This window comes from Lagopus leucura, unplaced genomic scaffold (genome assembly GCF_019238085.1).
Source record: "Lagopus leucura isolate 7727_CA_CO unplaced genomic scaffold, USGS_WTPT01 Super-Scaffold_100014, whole genome shotgun sequence".
Classification (NCBI taxonomy): domain Eukaryota; kingdom Metazoa; phylum Chordata; class Aves; order Galliformes; family Phasianidae; genus Lagopus; species Lagopus leucura.
Window position 1 is genome coordinate 6,617,200 of NW_024962268.1, and position 20,395 is coordinate 6,637,594.

Below are 20,395 nucleotides of genomic sequence, written 5' to 3' on the forward strand. Positions count from 1 at the left end.
GCCTGTATTAGTCAAGTCACTATCAACTTTTCTGCTTATTTTGGTCTGATATCAGACAAGCACGTCACTCACTAGCAGATCAGAAAGTTTAGGTAATATAATATCCTACTACCTCACAAATATTCAACAATTTTTAAATTGTCTTTTTTCTTTGTAGTTAGTATACCATACCTAGTGATATTGTTGAAATGTTGCTAGGATTACTTTTAGTCTTACCATTTTTAATTTCTTAATGTTAGGTACTTTTAAGAAATTCTTCCAGATTTGTTTTGCTTCCCCTATTCTCTCTAAACTTCTTGTTTATTATGAAGAGGAAGCTGAAAATGTCACAGAAGGAACATTTGAAAGGTGGCTGGGAAGGCCATTCTGGCTGTTTCCTGAATCAGAGGCAAAATCAATTGTCATTAAACTATTTTCAAATGATAGGTGAAAAGCTGTCTAACTCAAAACTCTAACTCTTTTGAGATAGCATTAGAATCTTCACTTTTCAGAACCATTTTCCTAAAATATAGCACATTTTCCCATTCCGTAAGAGTCTTACTCTGCTCCAGGTATGATTTAGAAGAACATATTCCCTCTGTGGCAGCCTTTCCTCTGTTTGCAGACTACTATCATGTCTCCTCTTAGTCCTCTTTACACTATATAGTCTCTCTGCCAACTATCTTTGGCATCCCAGTAGCGTGTGTTTTCTTGTAATGTAGTAGCCAAACGCTGCACAGGTTTTTTGACAGTTTGTGTCAAAAAGAAGCTTAGAACTATGTTATCTTAGTAATGAAATTAAGTTTATAAATTTCAGTACTGTGTTCATTTTTCTTAAAACTGTGACAGCGTTTATTCAGCCAGTATTGATTCATAGCACCCAAATCTCTTTCTGAGGAGCTGGCATTTAGGAGGTCATTCCTCAGGTTGAGCTTGTACACTTCTTTAGTCCAAATCCAAATGTAGTAATTTGCATCCATTGCATTATTTCAAAACACTGCTCTGAGTAATCCAAATCTTTTGAGGTTATAATCCTGTAGTCCAAAGTGTTTATTTCCTGCCTGTGGTCAGATTTTGATAATTTAAACAAGGAGTTGGAAAAAGAAACCTTCAGTGTCACTATCTAAGCTTTAAAAACAAACCTTTAACAGTGAATAATTTTTTTAATCTGGAGGGGGGGGAGGATGGGTGGTGGATGGAGTGGTAGTGTTTTTTCAGTGCATGAATATATTGTAACTTACTGAAATTTAAATTTTCTGTCTTAATAGTTTTGGGAATTGTAGTTCATTTCTTTTATAGTAAACTTTATGGTTCTAGATAACTAAGAATTGCTGAGACTAGTAGATTTTGTTTCAAGATTTATTACAGTCCTCAATGCTTGACATTTTGAATGGAATGGTATGTATGATTAATGTAAACATTAAAAGCATGCAAATCTGTCATTATTTTTATGAAAAATGTTTTGTTAGTACATCTTTTCTCTTGAAGTTTTTTGCAGTGTCAACACTCATTGCCCATATGTAATTTTAAATGTAACACTCCCTAAAGCTCCTACCATGCATTAACATTCATTTTGACTTCATTTTTCTTTCAAAGATGAGTTAGTTCTGTTGCCCTCTCTTATGACCATTTTCATTCTTTGGAAACAGCACACACACTCCTACCAGGCATATTTCTCATCAAACACTTCAAAAGCCGCATATGACTTCTTAATTCAAAAGGCATCTGCAAATGGAAACATTGAGATCAGCAGAAAAGTACATTAGTTAATGAATTTAGAAACAAAAGGTAATAGAAAGAACACTGTCGTCAGAATTGTATTTTCTAGCACCAACCACTTACTTGCAAGAAACAATACTTCAGCTTAACTAATTGTGATTTAAAATATATGTAGGATTTGAAACTCAAGCTCATAAACATTTGAGATGTAGAAGACTCCTTATCTTTTAAATGCAATAAAGTGTTTTGCTTATAGGTTAAGTAAACGCTTTCTTTTCATAGAAGTATAGATGTGTGCATACCTTTTGAAGATTATTGTTCTGTAGTCTTTTCTCACAGAAGAATGTAGGCAAACTATTTCTGTTGTCTCGTTCCTTTATGCAAATGTTCATTCATAGGTATTGTTAATATTTCTCATCCTCTGATGTAATCCTTTGTTAATAGGAAACCTAGTCAATTACAGAAGTCTGTCTGACTTGAACCTCCAAGATAAAGAGATTTCTGTAAGATAAGGTGTTTGGTGTTGTGTCAGTATTGGTTCAATGATTTGTTGACAGTTGTTGAACTATTTTTGCTTCAGTGTTTAAAAAATTTAATATTCTTCTTAGATTTTTTTGACTCAAAATTTTAATTGTTTCATCATCTCCTTTGGACGTTCTTCATATCCTGTTATAAGTTCTTACACGTCTCATGATTTGCTGTCTCCTAAAGAGAGATTGGAAACACAAGCAGCCTGTAGCAAGAGTTACTAACGTACAAACTCCTAAATCCTTGAAAAATATGAAATATCTTACCCTAAAGGTCAGACAGTTACTGCATATTAATTTTGGGAGAAGAATATCTACGAGGAGGGACAGTGCTGCAGAACTGACATTTTGTAAATGCATTTCTTGAGGATACTGTCTTTAGTTTTACTTTCTTCCAGGTAGTAATGACATACTCAACAGAAAATAAAGTTATGTAACAGAAATTAATTTAATTATCGGTTGTATTTTTCTTTATTCAGAGTACAGAACATTGTGTTTTTGAGTTTGGTGGCTACATTCTTGAGCAGGGCTGTCTGAAATCCATCTCAAAGCTGGATTTAGTACATGCTTGAGAGTGTTAAAATTGATTGGTGGGAAGAAGAGGAAGATCCTGAGATATGATTGTTTTTCAGTATTAGCTAAGAAGACATAGGCACTAAAATGGAAATTTATTTTACTGCACGGGTCCACAGATCTGCTCATTGTGCAGTCAGGTGTGAAAGAACACAACGTGTCATGGATACAAAAGATACTTTTTTGGTTACGTTAAGGTAACTTAAGAAGTATGATGAAAAGACGTAACTGTGACAGCTGTAGCCCTTCTATTGCCTGTCTTAAGTAAAGTTGCAGTGATGATCCCCTTCATCATTAGCAGACATTCTGCTTAAAAAGTAAAATTTTATTGGAATGAACGAGCTGGAAGTCAGCTGTAGTGGAGTGGTAGTTGTTAGGTCCTAGCACTTTGGAAAGTAACAGATGCTCCTTACACGTATTTCTTTCAGGAAAAGTTTTCAACCCTATTTGACAATGAAAAAGCCAGTAGAAGTCTGATTTCCTGTACTTCTCCAATTTCTGAAAGCAGTTATTTCAGTGACAGCATGAGAAAAGAAAGTAATGGTGGAAGCTGAGATTGTGGTGTTAAAAATAAAAATTTGCCCCCAGTCTTGCTGTATATAACATTTTCAGAATAGGGCATTCAGTTATTGGCCGTGGTTTTCTCTAAGTGTAGAGGATAAGTAGCTTTGTTCCCATGGTTCATTAAACTGTTTCCAGGTATTGCTTGCCTTACCTACAACTCTGGTGAGGAGTAAGATTCCAGCCTAAGCATGCAAATGTGTGTAGCTGTTTTTCTGTCAGACTACCAAAGCTGTCTTTAAGAAAGAGAAAGCAGTGATAGTAGCAGTTTAAATTGTGGCTCAAGAAGGAAAGGCTTTGCTTACAGAGTCCCAGAATGACTGAGATTGAAAGGAGCCCCAGGAGGGTGTCTGTCCCAACTTGCACAAACCTTGAGATGGTTGCTCATCAGGACCCAGCTGACTGTCTCCAGGAATGGAGATTACATTACTCTCTTGGCAAAGTTTGCCTCACCAGTGCAGAAAAGAGGGGAAGGTAGTCATTGCTGGCAGTAGTTTGCCTAATGCAGCCCATTATGATTGCCTTCCTTGTGGTAAAAAATACATTGTTTTGTGTTCAACTTTTTCGCTGTGACTCCTTTTCTGTAAAGCTCCTTTTTGACTGGAAGGCCACAAGCATTTAACTGGTTCATAGGGATATTTCCTCCCTGGGTGCATGACTTTGTGTTTCTCTTTTATTGAACTTGCTGAGGTTGCTGTGGACCCATTTCCAAGCCTCTTGAGATGTCTCTGAGTACCAGCATGACTCTGGTATTATTCATCTCATTGTCTATCATGAGCAGAGTTGCTGTGCTCTTATCCATTATCCAGATTATTATTGAAATTTATGATGTCGCCTCAAAATACATCCAATATATCAACACCAAAAGAGAAGTAAGGCATCTCAAAAATCAGATTGCAATAATTTTATTCATAAAAAGGGTTTCATGATGTCTTTTGCAGTGAAGTTTAACTTTCCAAGTTTTTGCAGGGGAATAATAGCCATGCAAATTAGTATCTAAGCACGTGGAACTGAAGAGTGGTGGGTATTGACAAGTACAGATGAGATTTGATTGCAGACTTTGCGATAGATCAGGACTGTTCCTTCTAATACTTGAATAGGAGACAAAGCAGCAAATATAATTGTAACCAATGATTTTTTTTTTATTTTTATTTTTACTTTGAGCATTTTTCCAATTATTTTTATTCTTGTTTGAGAAATTAAAAGACTTGAATTAAAGTACTAAGTACATTTTTAATCAGTATTATTCAAAAATATATTTTTAATTAAATAGAGATTAGAATTATAGGCAGTTTAAAATTATAAGACTAGTATCCAGTATTTTCATTTGTGTTCAAAATTGGAGAAAACTTTTGTAGTTTGTGAATCATAGTGCACTGGGCTGGCTATGGTAGGAGCTTGATTAATGTGAGAATTATAATTATTAATATTTGCATTGTGTAGTAGATTTTTATCACGCACATTTATACAGACCATTTCACTTGAATGCATTTGAGATTCCTGAACAGTGGTAGCTGACTTAGATATATGTAGGAAGACTAGTAAAACTGCCATGAAATGAACTCTTCTGTTGCTCATAAAATAGTAATATTTATTCACAACTCTAATTTCTGTCAAACAGTCTCTTTCCTCTTTCAGTCTAAAAATGATTTTAATCTGTATTTCAAATACTTTGTCTCATGGCACTTGAAATCATAGCTGCTACTTAAACACTGATAGCAGTGTTTAACATGCAGTGTGAATTCTTGGTGTATTCAGGGTCATCATTATTATTTTTAACTCGCTCGTGAAAAATTAGCAAAGAAATAGCAAAGAATTCTGTTTCTTCTGAAATAAGAAAACAGTTTCTAAGCTTTGTAATTGGAAATGTGTAGTAGTGCAAATTTAAGTGAAATCAGTTTTTATGTCTTAATTAATGCTTGCAGTCAGGACCAGACATGTTATCTAGTCTCATTCTTGGCTTATTGCAATGCTCTTTTTCAAAGCTGCAAGTAAGCAAAGATGATAATAGTCTCATCTGTAGAAAGTGTTATAATTTCTTTCTCAATATCTTATACAACAAATGTCAGTGCAGCTGCTTAATCTGAGGCAAGAGCGCTTACCAGAATGATTTTAATTTTTTTCACTTGTTTTTTATATGTGCATTTGTAAGGAGGTAACTGACAGATCGATTAAGAAGCATAGCTTGACCCGATTTTGTTTTTCTGGTTTTATGGAAACTGTTATAACACTTACCTTTCTTTAAATTAATAATTCAATTCAATTCGTGCCAGCTGAAAGTTGCAAAATAGACACTTAAACTACAAAGAAGTAAAGAAAATGTCAAAATCAGAGCCACAAGATAAAGCAAAGTACCACCTCCTAGTCTTCTGATCGTTATTATTTGTAATATGAAAATTTCTTTTCATTTTTATATTCAGAATGAATAAACTTTTTTTTTTTGTCTATATTATTTTAGCCATGTCCTGCAGGGGCCCGTGACTTTCGAGAAAAACAATGTGCAGACTTTGACAATATGCCTTTCCGTGGAAAGTATTATAACTGGAAACCCTACACTGGAGGTGATGTGTAGCTTTGTAAAAACGTTATCGTATGTGAAGTATTCAAAAATGTATGAATTTTATACAGAAAGTAGTGTCTCTATTTAGAATCTTTTGATGAAGATGTCATAACCTAAGTTATGTTTTCTACCCTTTTGTCAGCTGCTAAAATCTTACAGAAGAGCCCTGACTATTCTAACAGGGATTTTTTTTTTTTAATGTGGAAAGAGCTTGAGAGAATAGTTATAGGGACTCTATATTAAGATATAGAGCCCTTTTTCACCTGTGAGTGTGATAGAATTGGAAGATTATTTTACAGATTTTTAAATTAAATTACAGATTATTAGCTTATCTGTAAGTGAATAAACTTCTAGGTAAAATTTTCCTTAATTGAGTTGAGAATAGTGGGAAATGGGGAAAGGGGAAAAAGCATTACAGGATCTCTAAAGCTTACTTTAAAACATAAGATTTGTATAATTGCACTGTAAAATAAAACAGGTATTTTTTGAAGTAGGGAAGAGAATTACAATCTCTTTTTAGAACAGTTTAATCAAGTTTAGTTGCATATTGTTCAAAGTTAGTAAAACTCTGAATGTCAGTTTTTCCCTTTTGTTTTTTGTATTGAATGGTTTTATATGCAGTTTTGTTTTAGATGGAAAGCCTAGAAGTGACCACTGTGATCACATGATCTGAGTGATAGTGTATTTCATGTAGACGAAAGTTCTATCTTAAATAATCTGATGTTTTTGAAATTCACCCTGACTTATTTCTTATTTGTGTTCATCAAATGCTGCTGAAACGGTATCTTTTAAAATTGTTTAGTAATGATTAGGGTTATGTTAACAGAATCCATTTGTAGATATCCAACTTTGCTGTATCTTTCTGTAAGAAATAATCCTCTTTGCAATAAGAGTCAAGTAAGTAAATCTGTAATGGGAAGTGAAATAAGGTATCTATACTACATGTGAGAAATGTAAGATAAGATCATGCATTTTAGATCAATTTATGCAAGTACATTATTTTTTCAGGAACTCTGTTATTTTTTTCTTCACTTTTGTTGTCTAGGTGGGGTTAAACCATGTGCATTAAACTGCTTGGCTGAAGGTTATAATTTTTACACTGAACGTGCTCCTGCAGTAATAGATGGGACTCAGTGCAATGCTGACTCACTGGATATCTGTATCAATGGAGAATGCAAGGTATTAGAATTAGAGTAGATAAAAAGAATATCTCAAACTTGAGTGTTTTATCATACAGTGAAGATAAAGGTGCAAAAAACCATCATCTTATTAAAGTATTTTTTCTTAGCATGTAGGTTGTGATAATATTTTGGGGTCGGATGCTAAGGAAGATAGATGTCGTGTTTGTGGAGGAGATGGGAGTACATGTGAAGCCATTGAAGGTTTCTTCAATGATTCATTGCCCAGAGGAGGTATGCATGTTTATGTCTGTTCTGTTGCATTTAGATAGCTGTTAAATGAAAAACAGTACTTCAGTGGTTTCCATTATTTGCTACTAGTTTGCTGCTGTCACTCACTCACTTTGTCTCCTTTTGCCTTATTGTTTCATTTTAATGTATTAGTTTGGATTTATGTCAAATTCTGCAATATCCTTTATTATTGAATATTTAGTTTTTAGGATCTTAGATGCACTTAGTAAGAAATGAATGTTCAGGGGTTTCTGTTTGTTTGTTTGTTTGTTTCGTTTTGCTTGTCTATAGGGCTTTGGTAGAAGAAGTTATGTGAATGATTTTAATGTGCATGGTGGAATGCAGTATTCCATATATGTGATAATCACGTATATGACTATACTTGAAATTTTAGAATGGACAGGATCCATAAGAGTTAATGTTACCAAGAACTTGGAGAATATGTGTGGACGATTAGCCGAAAATATAGCTTAAAAAAACAATACTACTGTTGGCAGTGTCAGTTTTATTAATGCTGCATCTGGAGTCAGTTTTGGATTCTCAAATGTAGGCAAAGGATTGATGCACTGAAGTGAGTTCTGTTCAGTGAGGGACAACTGAGATAATCACATGCTGAAAAAAAACCATTCTTTGAGAAGGGGTTGAAGGAATTAGACTTATTTTGCCTGGAGAAGTGATAGTTCATGGGGACCTGGTATCGGCCTTCCAAAACCTGTGAGGAAGTTAGTGTGGAGACAAAAACAGGCTGTTCATAGTAGGTGGTAGATGACATGATGAAAGGAGCAGAGACAATGGCTATTCAAAAAAAACCAAAAAACCAACAAAACATTACCTGAATAGAAGGAAAAACATTTTCCCCGTGTGGCAGTGATTCAGTTGCCCAAAAGAGGTTGAACTAAGTGACTGTCTGAGGTCCTTTCCAACCTGAATTGTCCTATGATCCTATAATCATTTCATACATTAGTTACTTGTGATACAATGCTGAAAGCACTTTGTTAGCATTTAAAAAAAATGAATACATAAATTTATACTACATTTTTGCTACAACTTCAAAATGTGTGTGAAATTAAAAGAATTTTCCTTTATATCACATGAAATGGAATGTTCAAGTATGTTTGAATCCTATACTTCCTACTAGTTTTTAATTGTAAACAATTTAATAATGGTTAGTTTCATGACCAATATAATGAGAGAAAAATATACCATTTTCTCATAGGCTACATGGAAGTGATTCAAATTCCAAGAGGTTCAGTGCACATTGAAATAAGAGAAGTGGCAGTGTCCAAGAACTACATTGGTAAGAGCATGCTTTAAGTAGCAGACTGTAAATAAGTTAGTTTGAGTGACTTGAAGGTACGGTTTTCTGGTTTGACCAAACCATACGTATAGTTGAAGGAGGAGAGGGAGTTGTAGTTTTTAGGCTGTGGCAACTGCCTAAAAAACATCCAGTCTGTTAGGATGCATTCTCCCAAGTGGAGCTAATGGAGTGCATCTTTCCTCCCTGACCAAAGCACAAACTCAGGCCAGCTAGACTTGGAGCTAGAGTAGATGAAGATCGCTAAAATGATCTACTGCCCCACACTGAGCTAGTGTCTTCTTCCTAAGGAAGATTCTCATTTTAGGGGATTGTAATGTTTTAAAACATAATCTTGGAATGTTTATTCACCAGCAACAATAGTTACTTAAATACTAATGAATTACATACTGGAAACAGGTTGCCTAGAGAAGATGTGGATGCCCCATCCCTGTAGATGTTAAAGGTCAGGTTGATTGGGACCCTGAGCAGCCCACAGCAGGAGGTTGGAAGAATATGATCTTTTCAGGTCTTTTCCAACCCAAGGCATTCTGTGATGATACAACGCTGCCTCTGTATCTTGTCAGTATATTTTGTTAATTCCACAGTGTTTCTATATTGCTGTGTTGTAGGGACTTATTGCTATGCCTTCTTTTATGGAAAAAAAAGTTACATGCAGGGAAAAGTTTGTGCTTTATTAAGATCACTCGGGAAACTTGTGACAAAGCACAGAATTAAATTCAAATTAAATTAATCCATATTATCCTTCATTTTCTTTAAGACTATGTTAAATTTCATTTCCATTTCTTAAAATATTAATATGTACAAATCTGGCTTCCTCAAACTCAAACATGCATTTCTCAGAGTTTATATGCACTGGTTTGCATAGCATTCAGTTCACAGCAGTGCAGGAGCACACTTTCCTCAGTCAAAAATAATGTAGAGAGCTGATAAGTTGTACAGGAAACAGATTAACACAACCAGAACCTGTTACCTTTATAGACTTCATGGCAACTGTCTGCTGTTTAGTCAGTCTATACTAATAGAAGTTTATGTTACAATACTGATATGTTGCATCAGTAATGCATAAACAATATATAAATATATGATGCGTATATATATAAATAAATAATGCTATATAAATATATGATGTGTATATATATAAACAAATAATGCATAAGTGCATGTAAGTGTTAGTTTGAAGGGTAATTACTCTTTAAGGTGCATTTGTTCCTAAATGTATTATATTGATAATAATGGTGCCTTTTACAATTGGTTGCTTTTTTTTCTTCTTTTTTTTTTTCGGACTGCTCCCACAGTGATGTAATTCAGATTTTCTGTTTCCCTCCATCCTGTAGGAGTAGTAATATTCAGTACTGCAGGAATAAAGAGCACTTAACATCTTTTCAGCATCACACTCTCCCAATTCAAAATATGTCAGTAAGATTGCTTGTGTATCCTATATTGACAGTTGACACAGAGATGATGGGAGAGGCATTAAGTGCATTCTACCACAGTTGCTTTCAAAAAAGTATGTTATGTAATATTGACATTTACACCAGTATTAACATCCTATTTAATATACAGATCACATTAAGAGACTTGGGTTTCTGATTCTATGGCTAACTGAAAACAGAGATGATAAAAGAATACAGAAGATAACTTTTAGTTAGTACAGTTAAGATTTTTGTTCATCTAATTTATTATCAGAGAAATATGATCTGGAACTGCACTTATGTCAGTAACCTCAGCACCAAAATTAATGAAAAATGTCAATTTTTTAGCTCAAATGGACAATGTAGGCAATATTTGTGGGTTTTAATCTGACCACAGGTTTGATAAGATAAAGTATGTTTCCAGCGTGCTTCTCACAATCTCATGGGTGTTCCCAAGTTTCAGGCCTCTCCTCACTACCTTGCTTCATGCCTCAGATGTCCTAGCTGATTCCAGGGCATTCATCTCCTTCACTACTTTGCTGTGTTTACAACTTGCAAGAGAGCCATTATATGCTAATGTAAGATAATAAAGTCACAGGGACTGTTTCTTTCTTCCTTTTTTTTTTTTTTTATTTTGAATGTTTTGTACTGTGAATGTGAGCAAGATCACTACTTTAGAATCACCAGTTTCTGGGGGAGGGAATGCTTGTAATTTGTCTGTTCCCTAAAGAGAACTTTAGAAACATAGCAGTTAAAAAGGAATTTATTGTGTTAAAATACATACTTCAAGGTGTTGTTTTATAGGCGCTTCTTCTGTAGCAATGTCTACTTCACAACTCTCTCCTCATCTTTGTGGAGTTTCCTCTTCTTTCGGAACAGCTGTTTTGTGGTCACACCATGAACCAGATTAGAGAACTGATTCAGCTGAAAATAACCATTTACACATATTATTATGTTTTGTTTTACGTGCACGCAGCCAAATATGTGACCACAGTCAAAGAAATCAATTTCTCAATTTGGAAATAAAAAAATAATGAAAAAAAAAAAGAAAAAAACCTCCTCCCCTGTAGCTTTGATACTGGCTTCAGTACTTTTCTGTTCCTTTCAGTTAGTAGGGTCTCAGATTAAGACTATGATCCAGTTGTTTTGCAAGCCCTGACCTTAAATTGAGTCAGCAGTTAGACATCTGACAACCTCAGGTAGCTCAGTTAGTATCTGTGCTCTCCATGACTCAGACTAATTGTTTCTGCACCAGTATCACTTATTGTGCTATGATACTACAAGCACATGTCTCTGTGGCTGCATAAGTAATCTGTTTTTTTAAACCAATCTGTCCATAAACAACAGCAAAATTGCCTTTTTTTTCAGATCTGCTGAAAAAAATATATGCTAAGAAGTGCTACTGTTCTCCTTTAATTGGATTTATTTAAATGACATCTTCACTTCTATTCCCCTTCGCAACAGAGTGTTGTGTTCTCATATCCTGTGGGTTTCCTGCGTTCTCACATTCTCACAAATTTCTTGATTATGATGTTAACTTGTTCCTTTTTTCACATATGCTAATAATTATGTCACTGTCTCATCATTGTCATATAATTATATTTTTGGGATACTCTTCACAGCTGTGTAGCCTCCACCCGTGTATAAAAACTGACATTAAGCAAATCCATTCACACATATATATTTTTCCTTTGCAGACAACCAGGTAAAAAAATAATCATGTATAACACACATATAATTAATAGAATAGAGTTTAGGAAAGATTAATTATGTATGAAGACATTTTTTCTCCTTTGCTTATTTATATATCTCACTTGTTCTCATTGATATGTCTGAAGTAATAAAAGTAAGAACTTAACTCATTATTTGCTGTTAGTAGATACTAGATGTACTAACAAGAAAAGGTTTGGTATTAAATGTCAGAGTAAGACAGACCTTAATGTTTTAGTGACTGTGGGAGATCCCATAATCCTCTTTTAATCAATCTAGATTTTGTGAAAGCAGAATGGTTAGAAATTTTAACTATAGGGAAGTCTGACCACTAGTGACATACTAATGTTCAGCTTCAACGTAGTTATATGAAGTTATGATAGGACAAGGGGCAACAGTTTTAAACTAAAATAGAGTAGATTTAGATGAAATATTTGGAATAAATTCTCCACTGTGAGAGTGGTGAGGCACTGGAACAGATTGCCCACAGAATCTGTGGATGCCCCATCCCTGGAGGTGTTCAAGGCCAGGTTGGATGGGGCCTTGGGCAACCTGATGTAGTAAGTGGCAAAACTTGATCCTAAGTTGTCTTATGATTATGAAATGAGTTTGTAAAATCCTATATAGTTTGTGTTTTGTCTCAAAAAACAGCACTGCTGTTTGATTGTGTTTCCACCCATTGTTTTGCCTCAAATACTGTTATATTTAAAGTAAATATAAATGATGAATAAGTCTATAATCTTCATTATTGCTTCAAGCCAAGGAGTCAGTATCTAATCAACAAAGTATCTGCCTTAAGATACAAAGCCATTTTCGTATTTAGAAAATTAATCTCATATTACTGGTTAAATATCAAATACTAAGTCTTTGATGAGTATCTGCTTGTATAGCCTACTTAGGCAGTTAGTTAAGAAGTTTCTTATCTATAGTATATTTATGGTTTAAGGCTGCAAATCAATAGTAATAAAATATATTGCCAGATAAAATAACTGATATTTGATTTTGTAGTAGAAATGTCTTGGATTTATGCTCTAAGAAGAAAAAAAAAAAAAAAAAAGGTGTGCAAAGACAACAAAGTAAGATCTGATAGGTAACATAATTCAGTCTTCTTTTTTTTCTTACTCAGGATGTTATATGAGGTACCAGTCTCATGCTCCAACATACAAAATTTTAATCAAAAGATTAGATTGATCTGTTTTTGCTGGGGGACCCAGGTCTGGACACTGTTCTCCAGATGAGGTGTCATGAGAGTAAAGCAGAGGGGACAGTCCCCTTCCTTGCCCTGCTGGCTACCCCACTTTTTATTCTGCCCAGGATGCAGTTGGCCTTCTGGGCTGCAGTTGCACACTGCTGGCTTAGTCCAGCTTTTCAACTGCCAGAATCCCTAAGTTCCCCCAGCAGGGCTGCTCCCAGTGAGTTCTTTTCCCAGTCGGTACATATCTGGGATTGTTGCAACCCAACTGCAACACCTTGCACTTATGTAGAACAGTATGAGGCATTCTGTTGTGTTCCATACAGTATTTGCAAAGTTTACCTGCACATTCGAGATTATGGTAAAAAGCCTTGCCAAGTTGCTTGAGGGATATTTTAATCAGGGCTAAAGAAAAAAGTTTATATTGAAAAAACAGTGATGACAGTTGAAATTCACATACTTCTACTAGATTAGTAGGTTAATTTGCAATGGCTTCTCCATTATAAATGCTGCTTCCAATTTTTAGGTGGCTTGTATTTTTTTTTAAGCTCTAAAATCTGAAGAGGATGACTACTATATTAATGGTGCCTGGACTATTGACTGGCCAAGAAAGTTTGATGTTGCTGGAACAGCTTTCCATTACAAGAGGCCAACAGACGAACCAGAATCTCTGGAAGCACTAGGCCCTACTTCAGAAAATCTCATAGTCATGGTAAAGTTATATTTAATATATTTATGAAATTTGAAATATGATTTTTGTTATCAGCAAAGATGAACCGTGAATATAATCAAAGTAGGTCCCAGACAATGCTGGGATCTTGCATTTGTATTTTAATTAAGTTTCCTTACCTTTCAAAACTGATATGCAGATACTGAGATGAAAAAGTGATAAAATTATAAGAGCCCTGGGAAATATCACAGAAAATGCCCCATCTATGTTAAATGTGCTACAGAAGAAATTGTAAATTGGATATGTATTGCATTTCTGTGTACTTCTGATAGATGGAACTGTTTGATGTGTAACATATGAAATGTAATACAGTAGCTTTTTTCTTTACTGACAGTTCTGTAATGATGAGAATAATTTGACCTGTATTTAAAAAAAAATAAAAATAATGAAAGACTAGTGTATGTCAGGAAGGGGTGAGTGCAATACAGTCTCCAGACTGGGTAGACAAAAATTCTTGATGATTATTACTCTGCCATCTATATCAAATGCAGTGATATGACTGTAGTGATAGTTTTGATATTCCTTTAAAGGATCTACCAGTGTTAACTGCATGTATTCAGTGAAAACCATAACCTCAGCAACAGTCTATTGCTGTTACTATTTTTACTGTTATAAATCACTAGAAATATAAGCAAGGAGAGGGCTGGATTCTTATCTAGTTGCTTGATTTCAGTGATAATTACTGCATATTTGCATACTGATTTAATTAACTTTCACTTCAAGTAATGATTCAGTTACAAAATTCATTTCCATGAAGGCATTAATTTATGAACACTGGCTTCTTTGTGGTTATTGTGTCAAGAATAAAAATCTGACGGAGGTTAGGTAGTTACGGTGTCAAAGTGAAAATAAGGTAAAGCTCACTTATACAATAATACCTTTTATGTATGTTTAACAATTTCATTCAGATTGCTTTGCAAATATATTAAAGAAATATTGCAGCTTCCTTTATTACTTTGCTCCCTTTCACAAGACATAACACGTACCTAGATTAACATCACTGTAGTTACACTCTGCTTGCCTGTTTTAATGGTATAACCAGTTGTTTTCAACTTCAGATTCTGCTACAGGAACAAAATTTGGGTATAAGGTATAAATTCAATGTTCCCATCTCTCGCACTGGCAGTGGAGACAATGAAGTTGGCTTTGCGTGGAATCATCTGCCTTGGTCAGAATGTTCTGCCACTTGTGCTGGAGGTAAGACACCAGGCAGCCAAGGATAAGGATAAGCTGAATTGCAAGATATTCTTTCTTACGTAATTATGTAGGTAACTAATTAAAAATGTTTCTTCCAGATATAACTCAAACCTTATTTTAGAGAACGAACATTTATCTCATCGGATTTTGTTGTTTTCAAGTACATTTAATATATTCAGATGTGTTTTGTTAAATGCAGTATATGTTGGCAGTGTGTCTGTTGTTGGTTCTTCTGAGATTCTCTTGAAGTTGCGATGTTTGCTTTTCACAGGAGCTTCCATCAGAAGTTTTTAGTAAGGAGATTAAAAACAGAAGGCAAATAAAGGAATCGTAAATAAAGGGATATGTCTGTGTATGTTTGTACATATTCTTCACACATTCTAGTCAGCCCTCTCATCCTCCAGCCACTAAAGTTTAGGATACATACTGGCAACTCTCCTGTAGGAGATTATAAGAACTGGATTATACTTCCCAGCCCATAGCAGTATGTATTAATTGTTGCCTTTTGGCAGCAATGGGGGTTTTGTAGGTTGTCCCATGTGATTCATCATGGGTACCTTTTGCCCACAATTTACTGTATTCCTAATCCTCCCTCTAGTGGCCATCAATGCAATTCTTTACCTCTGGCTGGGAGAGCAGAACAGTTGGCTTTCTTCAAAGCCAACACCATTGCTGCTGCATGGACTGGTGAGTAGAAGTGCTGTGTGAACAGTATCTTTCTTCTCTCTGGAGACTGAATACATCATCACCAACATATATTTATTTCAGAAGACACAGAAGAGAAAGTTAAATTGACCTCAGAATTTCAGCTTTCTACTGTGCTGTGCACTGACCATAGCAAGATTAGGAAATAGTTGTGTTTTCTAAAGATACTTTGGAGCAAATATTGTCCTTTTCTTTCTGGGTACTGGTGATATTCATGTTTAGAAACATCCTGACTCATCTTTCTGATGGATCCTGCTGTGACTGTTAGTGGTTGCTTGCAGTTTAAATACTGCAATTTGAATAGCATAGGTAGGACAGAAAGGATAGTATGAATTCTATTCTGTGTAACTAAATAGGAAGTCTTGAAACAAAATTCAGGAAGTTGTTAAAATTCTCCAATATTTTGTTCTTAATTTGTAGGATTCTTATACTCAAATAGATGACAGACTGCTGTTTTAACTGATATTTTAACACTGTTAATCTAGTCAGAAAAGGAAGATTTTAGAGTGTTTGAAGGGAGAGGTGTGGTGGGAGGTGCATTTCCATATGTCAGAACTTTACAGGTACCACCAAGTCAGATTTTTATGATGGGTTAAAGAGCCATTTGAAGTCATGGGAAAACTCCACTGATTTAGATAGACACAGTGTTTTACCTGTGAGTCTTCTCAGGTCATAGTGATTTCAGAGATTTGAAAGTGTCCAATGGAAAAAATAATTGGTCCCAAATGAGTAAGTTTAGATAAAACTAGTTTGAAATACTTAGTTTTTTTTCTTATCTTTATCATTACATGTGAAGTGTATGTGAATCTCTGATAAATATATGCATTTATTAATCATTTGAAACTTACTTTTGAAAGATGTTCTTCAGTAGCTTATGGTGTGTAAACCAGGCTCCTTTCATTCTCTCCTTTCTTTCTGCTTAGTATGAGAATATACTATGATCACTTATTTTCATATAAATTTTTAGTAGAGGAAGCTATAATTCTTGCTGAAAACCTGGATCTGCTTTCTTCATATGTGTATCCTTTATTTCTCTCTTTATGAAACACCTTCTGCCATATGCCAAAAGAAGACAATTTTTAAAAGGAGATGAGTAGGGGAAAAAAAAAAGGGTAAAAGTTTGTAGAAAAAGCAGAACTGGAAAAGTTGACAAGTATAAATATGAAATGTGGGAAATCTTACAAATGTAACCACTGCATGGCTTTGTTTGTTTCAGTAGGATTCATTATGAAGTGAGTTACTGCAGTTTACTTGAATTCTGTCTTTAGAAGATTTCTTTAAATCAAAGGATAACAAAATTGTTAACAGTTGAAGAATGTATCACTGAAAGAAAAAAAGAATGACAGTGCATATGTGTGAGGGATACTAGTTTGGAATGGAATTTGGTTTTTATTTTATAATCATATAATGCCCGTGGAACAGACCATGAATAGGTCAAAGGCATCAAAATTTTTCTACCTCTTCCTCTAATTGTAGTTGGTGTATCTGAATTGTAGTGCATAGGTATTAAAAATTTAATCATACCATATTCCATCTTGATCTGGGAAAACTTGTGATGAAGTAGAGCCAGATACTGTCATATCAAGAATCTTGATATTAAATTAATAAGAGTTAATAAGATATTAAATTGATTAGAATTAACTTCTAGCCATCTCAGAACGTACATGTACTAATGTTTTTGTCCTTTTTCTAGGTGTATGTTACAAGAAATAGCTATCTTAAGAAAATATCAAATTTGCAGTGTTTAGAAGACAAAAAATGACAAAATTAAAGATGATGTTGAAATGTTAGATTGTTTTCTGTGACTGCTTTTTGATACAGAGAGCGGTTGAGCAGAGGCCATTTTCTGATCCTTAGGCTGTGTCTCAGACTAGCTTATATAATCACTGAATTTTTATGGTTGGAAAAGACTACGAAGATAATCTAGTCTAACCATCAACTCATCACCAACATTTCATTAAACCATCATGTCCCTTAGTGCCACATTTGGGGTCTTGGTAGACGGCAGGTTGGCCATGAGCCAGCAGTGTGCCCTGGAGGCCAAGAAGCCAGTGGGATTCCGGGGTGCATTAAATTAGCATGGCCTGCAGGTCAGAGGAGGTGATCCTCCCCCTCTACGTTGCCCTAGTCAGGCCTCACCTGGAGTTCTGCATACAGTTCTGTACTCCCCAGTACAAAAAAGACAGGAATCTTCTGGAAAGAGTCCAGCAGAGGGCCATGAAGATGGTAAAGGACATGGAGTATCTCCTCTATGAGGAGAGGCTGAGTGACCTGGGTCTGTTCAGCCTTGAGAAAAGAAGACTCAGAGGTGATCTTATTAATGTTTATAAGTATCTTAAGTGGGAGTCAAAGGGACATGGCCAACCTCTTCTCAGTAGTCTGTGGGGACAGGGCAAGTGGAAACAGTCATAAACTGGAGCGTAGGAAGTTCTGCACAAAAACTCATGGGAACTTCCTCACAGTGAGGGTGACAGAGCTCTGGAACAGGCTGCCCAGGAGGACTGTGGAGTCTCCTTCTCTGGAGACATTCAGGACCAGCCTGGATGCTTACCTGTGCAGCCTGCTGTAGGGGCCTGCTTTGCAGGGGGGTTGGACTCGATGATCTCTAGAGGTCCCTTCCAACTCTTACAATAAGTGACTCTGTAGTCTATCCCTTCCTTGAAAGTCTCCAAAGACAGCGACTTCACCACCTCTCTGGGCAGCCTGTCCAATGCCTGACATTCTTTCTGAGTAATAACCAACCTGAAGCTCCCCTGGTGCAACTTAAGGCCATGTCTAGCCGTGTGTACCAGGCCCTTCACTAGCTTCACTGCCCTTCTCTGTGTACGTGCACCAGACCTCAATGTCTTTCTTGTAGTATGGGGCCCAAAAATGATCACTGTACTTGAAGTATGGTCTCACCAGAGCTGAGTACAGAGGAACGATCACCTCAGTAGTCCTGCTAACTGCACTATTTCTGATATGAGTCAGGATGCCATTAGTCTTCTTGGCCATCTGGACGCACAGCTGGCTCATGTTCAGCCAGCTGCCAACTAACACTTCCTGATCCTTTTTCTCCACACTGCTTTCTGGCCATTCTGCTCTAAGCCTGTAGTAAGGCATGGCTTTGTTATAACTGAAGTGTATGACCTAGCATTTGGTCTTGTTACAGCAGTTGGCTTCCACCCATTGATCCAAACTATCCAGATCCCTCTATAGGGCCTTCCTAACCTAGGCAGATCAGCTCTACCTCCCAGCTTGATTTCATCTGCAAGTGTACAGATGAGATGCACTCAATCCACTCATCTAAATAATCAGTAAAGATACTAAACATGGCCAGCCCAAATACTGATCTCTGAGAAACACCACTAGAGTGACTGGTCACCAACTGGATTTAACTCCGTTCACCATCACACTCTGGGCCTGGCCATCTAACCTGCGTTTTGCCCAGCAAAGAGCACACCTGTCTGAGCCCTTGGCTGCCAGCTTCTCCAGGAGAATTCTGAGGGGAGAATCAAAGGCTTTAATAAAGTCTAGGCAAACTACATCCACAGCTTTTCCCTCATCCACCAAGCAGATCACCTGGTTTTAGAAGAAGATTAGGTTGTTCAAGCAGCACCTACCTTTCATGAACCCACATAGGCTAGGCCTGATAACTTAGTTATAATGCTTTGTGATCACAGTCAAGGTGATCTGTTCCATAATTTCCCCCAATACTGAGATCAGGCTGTCAGGCTGTAATTCACCTGATCCTTCTTTCAGTCATTCTCATAGATGGGTGTGATGTTGGCTAGTCTCCAGTCATCTGGGACCTCCAAGATTGACAAGGACAGCTGATAAATGACAGAAAGTGGCTTGGCAAGCACTTCTGCCAGCTCACTCAGCACTCTTGGCTGGATCCCATCTGGTCCCATAGACTTCAGACAGACCAGGTCTCTAATTGATTCCTCCTGAATTGTGGGGGATTTATTCTGCTCCCTGTCCATCTTTTAGCTGAGAGGGCTAAGTACCCCCAAGGATAACTGATCTGACTTTTAAAATATAGAAGTAAAGAAGGGATTAAGAACTTTGGCCTTTTCTTTGTCCCTGGTGATAATGTTCCATGCCTTGTCTGGTAAGGGCAGGAGATTCTCCTTTTGCTGTTACTATATTTGTAAAAACATTATTTTCTATCTTTAACAGATCAGCCAGATTAAGTTCAAGCTGGTCTTTTGCCTTTCTGATTTTCTGTCTGCATATCCTAGCAACATCCTCATACTCTTCTTGGGTTACCTCACCCTTCTTCCAAAGGTATAGAACTATCTTTTTTTTTAAGCACAGCAGGACAGCCTGTACTTGCAACTTTAAAATTCTTTTTGTTTTCACTCCACACTTAAATCTAGTTCTCTCTAAATCAGACTGACTGTATCTGAATTTCATAGCATTTGCCAGGTCTGTGATCTTAAGATATAGTTATTACTTGAGATATATTTTTGGATTAAAAGTATCTAGCACAAAGACTAGAGCAGTATTTTAGCATAGCGAGGTCCAGATAGTTTTGAAGTTTTGTATGTTTCCACTTTTGTATATGTCCAGTCTTTATGATCTCTCTCTACTTTATTTTGAAATAAAGTATTTTGAAAGCAGTCCTCTGCTTTCAGTGATTCCTGGGGTTGCTTATAGGCTTTGTTTTGGAGAAAGATTACTGGAGCAGTCAAGAGCCATGGAACAAGCTGAGAAGCAATTGGTGCTTTTTTATTTATTGGCTTAAATACAGTTTTATGTCTGTGTATGAACCTACAATCATTAACTAAAACGGTAGCATGCTGTCTGTTCCAGTGGACT

The 20,395-nt window shown here is 36.0% G+C and overlaps 1 protein-coding gene across 3 annotated transcripts in view; it reads left to right on the forward strand.

Moving 5' to 3' along the window:
* ADAMTS6 (ADAM metallopeptidase with thrombospondin type 1 motif 6) overlaps positions 1–20,395 on the forward strand; it is a 147,269-nt gene that overhangs the window by 101,607 nt on the left and 25,267 nt on the right. For 2 of the 3 annotated variants that reach the window (XM_042875090.1, XM_042875091.1), the window contains exons 15-20: positions 5,818–5,920; positions 6,965–7,098; positions 7,208–7,331; positions 8,545–8,625; positions 13,509–13,672; positions 14,749–14,887. In XM_042875090.1, coding sequence (XP_042731024.1) covers positions 5,818–5,920; positions 6,965–7,098; positions 7,208–7,331; positions 8,545–8,625; positions 13,509–13,672; positions 14,749–14,887 — 745 coding nt within the window. Of the gene's footprint in view, positions 1–5,817; positions 5,921–6,964; positions 7,099–7,207; positions 7,332–8,544; positions 8,626–13,508; positions 13,673–14,748; positions 14,888–15,485; positions 15,575–20,395 lie in introns of all 3 variants that reach the window. The other variant, XM_042875093.1, reaches the window with a different exon arrangement.